Below are 9,645 nucleotides of genomic sequence, written 5' to 3'. Positions count from 1 at the left end.
ATATAGTATAATATATATATATAACAAAGAGCCATCTCTATAAACAAGGGTGAAAGAATATCACTAGAAAATGATACATTAAACATTCACTTCAGGAACAGAAGCATATCTACATTTGTCTTACATTTAAAAAAAATCCGTCTTTATACAGCTTATGTAGAGTGAGACTGAGTTCATAAGTATATATATGAAATGTGAAAATGGATTTGTATATAAGAATTAAAGAAACATTTTAAGTTTTATAAGCCATTGTTCATTGCTCTTTTGCTTGCCTATAGAACAGCTATGCTGGAATCACAAGAATTCAACCTACTGCCCACTCCAGCTCCAGCTCCCTTTGCTGCCTCATCACATATTTAAACTTCAGTAGCAATTAACTTGTCCACCTTGAAAGTCACTGTTTCCAGAGGAACGTTCTATTTTGAAAGAGATCATCTAATAATAAAAATAATATTCATTTCTTCAGCACCACCACACAACTGGAGAAACAGTCTCTCTCCATAACAGGCTAGGCATATGTTACAGGAAGATCAGCCCAACAGAAATGGAACAACACATAAAAGGACACACAGCAAGTACCCAACAGTGAACTTCTCAGCCTTTCAGAGGATTGTATTTCTAACTAGCTTTTGTTTAATTCTGTGGGCTAACACACAATTATATACTATGTTGGAGTATTTTCACTATATATATATACTCCAATTCAGTAGTTTGTGTACTGTTCCACTATGTAAACTGTAATGCAGCACTTGAGTGTTACCAACAGATTCTGCTTAAATGATCACACTTTTCATCTGAAGTAGAATGTTAATGCAGACACAAATTCAAGATGAGTGGAACTGTAAGTTACTTTACAATAGCACACTAGATATGGCAGCACTAAAAGATTTGGCTTTGTTAGAGGTTACTTTGAAGAGCATAATGGTTTCAGTCCTTCTGTGCATTCACCTTTAGACTGTCTTTTCCACATACTGCTGGTCTACAGAACAGGAAATTATCATCCACTACTTTAGAAATGCAAGCAAGCACTGTGGTAATTTTTCACATACCCAATTGCTGAAACAATGCAGCAAAAGCCAATGGCTGTTCCTTAGAACTCACCTTGTTAGGTAGGAAATGCCAGGGATGAATTCAGTAGAAAATTTCTTCTGCACAGAAATGTTATCGGCCCTGAAATTGAGAGAGTTCCTGTAGAGGGTTTGGCTCCCAGGCAAAAGGCCATAATGCTTCCTTGCAGTAGAGCTTTGCAAGACATTAGATTCCAGTACACATGCAGTTATTGTCAGTTAACTTTCATTCAGTGAGGACGATTGCTAAACACAACTTTCCTACTTTAAGACCTCTCTTCCCCAGACTGCAGAGGTAAAGCTCTTCTCATATACAAAGTTGTGCAAAGACACAAGAACAATTTTTAGTGGCAGGAAAATTGCAGTAATCCTGGAGCTAGGGGTTCCCCATGTCCTAGCAGACACTGACTTATTTGAACAGTCCTGATAAAGCTGTTGCAAAACTGACATGCGTAACACCCTTTTCAGAAGCTGTATCCTACATACCTTTCCTGTCGTGCCACTGCTGCACAAAGACATCATGCTGTTAGTAAAAAGCTAGTTATCAGTTGAAAACTAGTACTCATTCAAGTCTTTAAAACACACTTCAGTAAATAGGCCACATCCAAACAATTCTTATAATATTTTATTTTTTTCCACTTGCTTCACAAGGCTTGGAACATACCACTCTAGCCTCCGAGGCTCCCAGGTGTCACTGAAACCAACTTAAATGAAACAGCTGAAAGCATATTCCTCATTTAGATTCAGCACAGCTCAAACCATGCCAGACAGTCTGTAGGAGAATGACCCCACTGGTGAAAAATATTTTTTTTCATCATATGAATCTTTGGGAGAGGAGAGAGGATTAAAAAATAATAATAATAATAAAAAAAAAAACAAACAAAAAAAAATTCTGATAGGAAACATCTTTGAAATTAGTCCTCTTGATGCCTGAAAAGTAACTTTATGCTTTCAAATACGAACAGTTTTCTACACATGGTAAGATGTTGCATGCAGCTACCAGCCATAAGCTTTAGTCCACACTGCTTTCTTCTTGAACTCTGCAAGAGGTCTCAAGGCCAGAAGCGTAACTATGAAGACAAGGAAAAATCATATTAATATGTGCAGTCTAGACTGAAAAGTATTCTTCCTAGTCATTTTACTAACAGGTATAGATTCACTTCCCCTTTTACTGACTCTTTTCATGACTTTCATTTCCTAGCCTGACAGCTTCTGATGCAACTTCTGCTATTCCCAGATATACTAGTCTCCACATCCCTCCAAAATGTCATGCTGTACAAGACCTTTTGCTTGCTTTGTGGCAAGTTTTCCACTGAAATCACATCTCATCACCTCTTTTGAATTAGGCCATCACTTTGAAGCAGCACATGTATCAACCAAGTCTGCGAGGAGCCTCAATTCAGTGACCAGGCATCCAAGAGTAGTGGGGGATAGGAGATACTGGGAAGGACAGAAGCATGAAGTGCAAGGTCTTATATCCTCAGTTCTCTGATTCACAGTGCAATTCATTGCTTCTTTGATTCAAAAGGATCATGCTTTTAAGCAGAATCTGGTTACCAAACTGCTCACGCTTTAGTCATCCAGGAGGGAGTCAACTCATCTCAACCATTGCATACTGAGAATATACTGTGTGCATCAGAATTTTCTGATTACAGAAAATTTCTCAACATCCATTAGCATGTTTCTGCTATACTAAACTTGACTCCACTGAAGATAAGCAGACAGTGAGAGAATCTTTAGATTTATCAGAGAGTGATTAGAAGTTGAAAACCTTCAAAAGCAAGGCTAATTATCCTAGTAAAGCAGCTTATGAGAAGTTGTGTTTAGGTCCAACAAATCAAGTGATTCAAAGGAAGTGCCTTGTGTTAATGGAAAGAAGAAAAAGCACACTTCCTTCACCAGAGAGCACTTATGGTGTCCCCTTAAAATCATTTGCACAGATTGTATTACGCTTCTACATCTCAAAGTGACCAATGTAGTACAAGGGAGGGTCAAAATATGTTACTGTAAATCAAAATATTGTGCATTTCCCATATTTATTTTTATCTTTCTTTTCAATAACCCCATTCCACCATTCTGTGACTCACTACACTAGTTAGACAACTATCCAGGCTGTCACTGTCTGCCTCTTCTCCCTTCCCTACTTTCCCTTTCCTCTTGCTTATTTAGATCTTTATTAATACAACCCTTTTGTCCAAATGTTTTAAGGGAAATCCTTCATTACTCTTAATGTATTTGTCTCCTGGATGCATAAGAATAATTTCTGTTTTGTGATTTCTATTCTAGAATTGGAGGCTTTACAAATAGTACATTAATTTTAAAAATAATTTCAAAACAATTGACAGATCTATCACTGAATCTCTTGAAGGACTGGGTATCTCCCTTGGGATCACTGGGTTCCTTACATCTTCAGCAGTGTATCACAAGAGGCAGCAGATAAGATAGCAAAGACTTTAAAAAGGTGTCACAGATAGGTACTCAATCTTACTTCTGAAGGTTCCCTTAAAAGACAAAATATAGCTCTCCTGCATATGCTAATTGCATGGTTTCATCTCGCTCCTTTTAATAACTGGATTTTTCTCTGTTATTGATAATTACAGAAAGATAAGGAATCAATTAAAAATACTCTACCTTTCAGCAGGTTTGTAGAAGATTTTGATAATGCTTCCTTAGGACTTTCCAACATACTGATAAGCCAGTCAATAAACTAAGGATTAAAACAAAAAAAAAAGACTTGAATTAAAAGAGTCTCTTCATCTAAACACCACAAATTCTTTTCAGTTTGATAAGCAACATCACACTGCTGCTAAATTTGAACAGTTATCTCATCAGAGGTAGTGGCCAATCAAGCTTCCGCCCAAACTAACCAAACTGCATCTCACCGTTAGTGTAATTTCTTCCACTGTTGGATTTGGTACTTTTGTTCCATCCTACTATGTAAGCAATAGTTCTTTGTAGAAAAGAAGACACAGTGAACCCTTTCCTCTTGCTTATTTACATCTTTATTAATACAACCCTTTTGTCCAAATGTTTTAAGGGAAATCCTTCATTACTCTTAATGTATTTCTCCCTCTTCCGAACTCTCTCATTTCTCACTAACAGTGAGTGGTTTTTCTAGCAGTGTATGGTGCCTGCAGGAGAACATGATATTTCAACTTTATTGAAATGATCTTCGGAACATGGTGTCAAATTCTGTCCTAAAGCCTAATCATGTATTTGCATATTAACACCCCACTTATACATTTCACCCATATTCTGAACTCTGACTTGAGAGAAGCATGCAGGAACCAATTAGTGGTTCTAGCTATCAATCTATGGATTCATAATATTTCCACATATCTCAGTGATGAGCAATCTGCAATAGGCTTGCCAAATTAAGCATAATTGTTTACAATTATTTTAATGAAATACTTGAAAATAAAACGAAACTTAAACATTACAAAGATCACTGATTGTTCTACATTGCCACGGTGTTGATGTCCAGTTCTAGTGGATCTGCCTTTTAGTGTTTAAAAACCAACTTGCTACCAGTAGCCAATTCTCCCTCAAAACTTTGATTCTTGTAACGTTCCTTATATCTTTGTAACTCTAATTTTACTTGAGGAACTACAGTCAAATGTTTTGAGACAAGTCATATCTAGTATGAATAAAAAAACCAAGATCACATTCAGGTGCACTTCAGACTTCAGCAGGCTACTTGGAATGGATTCTTTCTGACTCTTGGAAAAAAGCTTACCCCTATGTGCAATCTTACCCTTTGTGTTTGTTCTTTCCAAGGCTCTTTAGTTAGCAAAAGAGAAATGCTACTGGGAAGAAGAGTGAGTGTCTCCTGCATAGCAAGCTTGTCAGCGGGGTGCTTGCCAACATGATCCTCAAATAATTCTGGTAATACTGTTTGGTGCTTCCATGGTGACCAGTCGGCACTGAGGCCAAGCAGTAATGGTGCACTATGGTCAGCCCAGGCCACCACAGAACCTGCAAACAGCCACAGAAGAAAATCTATAACCTAAAGAGGAAAAAAGTAAAAGCACACTTTATTAAATGAGTAATACAGGAGAAAAAAAGAAATAACAAATGGGGGTTTATTCAAAGTAATCAGCTGGAAATCCACCTAAGATTCAAAATGTAACAACTAAAAAGTTCTTAATATTCTCAATGGATTGAAGCAGTGTAAGGTTTTTTTTTTTTTCCTTCAACTCAAAATCAAACTAAAATGTCTGCAGAAAGAGAAGCAAAAATACACTCTTCTACAGCCATCCTTTAGTTTAATGCTGACCACATCTCATTAAAATCGGCAAATAACATTTTTACAGTAATCAGATTGTTGAGAGTCAGGCTTGTGTGTTAAAGAAGCTGACAAATATTGTAGCAATGCAAAACATGTAGCATCCTTGGTGTCCTAAGACAGAAGACTAAGAGCTGAACAGATGTTATAACTAACAATGTTAGTACTCTAAAATTGTCCAAGATTCAAGAACCAGCAGATGCAGAACTCTAATGTCCTTAGATAGTTCTACTTGTGAACTCAATTTTTCCTTTAATAGTTCTATACACAGCAAGTTAAGAGCAACAATTTTCTTTAGCTGCCTATAGAATTTCTCACAATTTAGATTTTATGATTATTTGAAGTAAAAGTTTTAAATGCACATTCAGAATGTAAATTGAAAATATGAAAGCGTAGGGAATAATACTCAGTGCTGAGAAAGAATTACACCAAAAAAACCTTTTTTACCCTGAAAGCTGCAAATTATTTTCACAGCATGTACCTCCTTAAGATGAACATTTTGTACAGGTGTTGACTTGTATGCTAAATTTCCGATGTAGCCCATCAAGTCCAGCAGCCAGTCCATCCTTTTCATCACTCCTAAAAGAATATTGGCTCAGTTAAACTTCACAGTGCATTATTTTTCTTTAAAAAATCAAGAGCGAGGAAACAAAATGGCAACAACTGTGGAGGAACAACAATCAGCAATACCACTGTAACCATTTGTTCCATGATTGCCACTGGCAGAAGGCATACAGGCACTTACATTGTAAAAAGCCCTTGCTGGTAACGTAGGCAACACACTATACATGCAGAAAAAGAAATGTTTAGCAAGATTAATTTCATGTAGCAGCAGCCCCCTCTGCAGACATGACTACTCCTGAAACCTAAAACCTCCCCAGGGTTTTTGCCTTGGGATCATTAAAATAGTCAGGCAATGGAACTAAAACGTGCCCTCAACTCAATGATAGAACATATTTCATTGATTTGGTCTTCTGTCCAAATTCAGTTCTCCCTCCCACAAACTAATAACCCTAATAACCACCTTTGTCTTATTTTCAGCTTTCAGTCTGTGTCATTACCCTCTCCCGCTGTTCCCCACATACGCCTGTTTCCACTTTGCCTCCTCTTTCAGTGAAAGAACTCACTTCATTCAAAACTCACTAATGGTTGAAGTTCTTCAATCACAGTTTGGACCTCAGGCATGAATGAGCGACATAATACTTTGAAGTTCACCTGTGAATAGTCAGCTCAAGGTCTTGCAGCCATGAAAATGGAGAGACTTAATTCTTCACTCCATTTGTACTTGTTTCTTCTTTGTTTATCCTACTGCCTGATTCTGTTACTTCCCTTGCGTCAGCCCCAGTGCTTATCAGAAGTTGAGGTGAGCCAACCAACATATAACCCACTAGACAACTATCTGTTACAGCAGGGAGGAGGAAGAACAATTTTGTTTCCTGCATTAATTCAACACAACGAGCTCAGCCAGGCTCACAGAAACACATTCTTACTTATTTTGTCTCACACTGCTAATTTAGATACGAGCTCTGAAGGACAGCAGGACTGCGCTGGCACTGGTCTCTGGTGTGCTATGTATATTTCCAACATTACTCAAAAGTTTAGAACAACTGGGAGACACAAGATGTAGTCACAGCTGTGGTCAGCAAATCACACTTGTCTATGACACGTGACTCATTGCTGATCCATGCAACAACAAAGAAATGGAGAAAAACATGAAAATAGCATTTGTTATAAGTATTTCAAAAGCTGAAAGATTCTGAAGATTGGGTAGTTTCCAGTGTGGAGAAGTTTGAAAACAATTGCATCAGAGTATCTTAAAATTATATAAATAATATCAGTGCAGACCCATTAATAGTTGTTGATACTGTTGCTAATCCTTACTTAATGCTGGTCTTACCAGTGTTTTCATGGCTCACAATACGGGAGTGATAGAAACTATGCAAGAACATCCATACTGTAGACTCTTTCTGGTAATAGCCTATCAAAGTATCAATCACAACACTCAAGTTCTTCAAAGGCAGTCTGCCTTGAGAAATCAAATACACTTTGGTGAAGATGGCCTTCTCCATATTGTTCTGCAAAGACAGTAAAAAAAGATAAATCAAAATATGCCTTATGTTGTGGAAACAGAAAAATAGGGAAAGAATTCTCTCTATAAAAATTGGGAAGGAATTCTCTGATTATCTAGCAGGCTTATTTTTCTTTCAGACAAATTATGAAACCTAAGACTGTACATACTACTTTAATTTTACATGCACCTGAATAATTAAGCAAAGGGCAATGCAGTACAGTTTGATTGTTTCCATACTGCTTTAGGTTTTACACTCCCCTTTAAACTGAAATGAGCCATAGTGACAGTTCTTGAGATCCAAAACTTTTTGCATGATAGATTTCCTTTAGTGACAAAAGAGGTTTTCACAAACTGTTCTTTACTGTGTGGAAATAAGAACTCAAGAAAATGACAGTTCAGCTTCCCTAACCTATTTAAATGCTTGATTCACTCTCTCTGATCAGTGAATCTTCCAGCAGATGGAATAGCATGGCATTATGTCATGGATATTTGTTCATAAAGACCCTCTACAACTCATGAAGCCCTTCCACGCAGGTTATTTCCTCAATATATAGTATTTTTCAGCTGCTAGAGTTCCACTGCTAGCTGATGTGGTGAGCTAGCAGATGAAAGTTTCCATTGTTATCTTCAGCCATCTTGTCTACCAGGAAACACTCCGAATGAATACAAATATAGCATATTAAGTCACAAATGAAAGATAGTTCAGTTGAAGCATTTCACTTTTTAACAAAAGAAAAAATCCAACAGTTCTCACTAGGATGCGTTTAGAATTTGTTTCAAGTTGGTAGTTATGTTAACACATGAAGGCTAGAGTCTTTTTTGCACTGCTGGACTAAGAAAATCTAACACCACTCCTATTCTAAATAACAGTCCAGTTCAAAGTCCCGGGATAAAATCAGCACTACTTAGTTGCCTTAACAATGGATGTGGACTGAGCACTTTTGCCTCTCTCTGATGTTAGTAGAGTAGTGCCAAAACTCTCATATGCAGGATACACTAACAATGTTCCTCAGCAACTAAAACACTCTGATGAGATGAAAAATGGTAATATATGCTCATTTCATGTAATTTTGTGATAAAAGATCAGGAGAAAACTATAATTACCTTAGAGATCTGAACAATGCGATCAATCTCTGAATCAGCCATTTCTGAGATACACTTTGCTACACTGACATACATCTCCAGTTTACTTCTCTGCAACAGAAAAGAAAATGCACGTTTGGACATCTACCACCAGATTTCTTCGTCATTAAAACCACTATATCCAGGAACTTTGTTAATGACCATGATGACAACTTAAATGCACTTCATGTAGGAAAAAATATATATTCTTTTTTTTTTTATTAAATTAAACACTTTTTAGAACTGTCCTTCCTAGCAGATATTTTCTGTATCTAGGTTGTTCTTTACAACACTGCAAGATGCTGAATCCTCTATTGAGAAAGAATATCTCTGACTGTTCTCTACTACTGTTTCAGTACCATTGATTTTGGTACCAGTACTGTGTTTTCCCATTACCAAGTTATTTAAGAGGAAAACTGTATTAAAATGCCCTCACAACTCAATCAACAGAATATTTGAAAGTAACAAATACAAAATATGCAGGAATCTTAACTGCTCTCACTAAAAATTTTTACATCCTAGTTCATGTTTCAAATCTGATGAGTCAGTGCAAAAAGATGGGATTTTACATCAGTAAAAATAACCAGTCAAAGTTTAGATGTCTCATACATTATTCCTTACCTGAATTTCATTTGGTAGAAGCTCAAATATTTTCTCAATAGCCTGGCACAAAAAGCCCCAGCAGTACTGGGCAGGGTTTGGAATTTTCATTGCCTGCATGAGTCCCTGTAAAACACACTGGCAAATTTCTGGGTTTTTTGTGCGGTTCACTTCAAACTGTTGTATCAGAAACACTTCTGTAAAAGCCTGTAGCTTGTCTTCTGCAACATGTTTCATCCACAGGGACAGGGATGTGAAAAGGTATTTCTGCGTTTTTGTCTAAAAAGAGAATAGAAGGTGGGAGTGTCTTAAAGTTTGCTGTGATTTCCAGATTAATTATCTTCACTGAATTTAGGTCTTTCTGTTTGGTCTAGATATTTGGAATTGGCTTTCAATTCACTGGTGTTTCCTGTACTACATAGAAGCCATCTACAAATGAAGAGGTATCACTTATTTTTAAATCACTTTTTTGACAAATTTTTAAATTTTTAAACAAATTT

General features: G+C 36.8%; 1 protein-coding gene across 1 annotated transcript; it reads right to left on the bottom strand.

Annotated features, from left to right (window-relative positions):
* Nucleotides 1-1,670: 1,670 nt before the first annotated feature.
* Nucleotides 1,671-9,445, bottom strand: LOC104915049 (focadhesin-like). Its single transcript, XM_010725709.3, has 7 exons — nt 9,167-9,445; nt 8,528-8,617; nt 7,250-7,427; nt 5,834-5,931; nt 4,822-5,073; nt 3,699-3,774; nt 1,671-2,137 (listed from the first exon to the last, which is right to left on the bottom strand). The coding sequence occupies exons 1-7, from the start codon at nt 9,380-9,382 to the stop codon at nt 2,064-2,066; spliced, it is 984 nt and encodes a 327-aa protein (XP_010724011.1). The 5' UTR covers nt 9,383-9,445; the 3' UTR covers nt 1,671-2,063.
* Nucleotides 9,446-9,645: the final 200 nt, after the last annotated feature.

This window comes from Meleagris gallopavo, chromosome Z, assembly GCF_000146605.3.
Source record: "Meleagris gallopavo isolate NT-WF06-2002-E0010 breed Aviagen turkey brand Nicholas breeding stock chromosome Z, Turkey_5.1, whole genome shotgun sequence".
Lineage (NCBI taxonomy): Eukaryota > Metazoa > Chordata > Aves > Galliformes > Phasianidae > Meleagris > Meleagris gallopavo.
The sequence above is the reverse complement of the archived record's forward strand: the minus strand, read 5'-3'. Positions and strand labels throughout refer to the sequence as shown.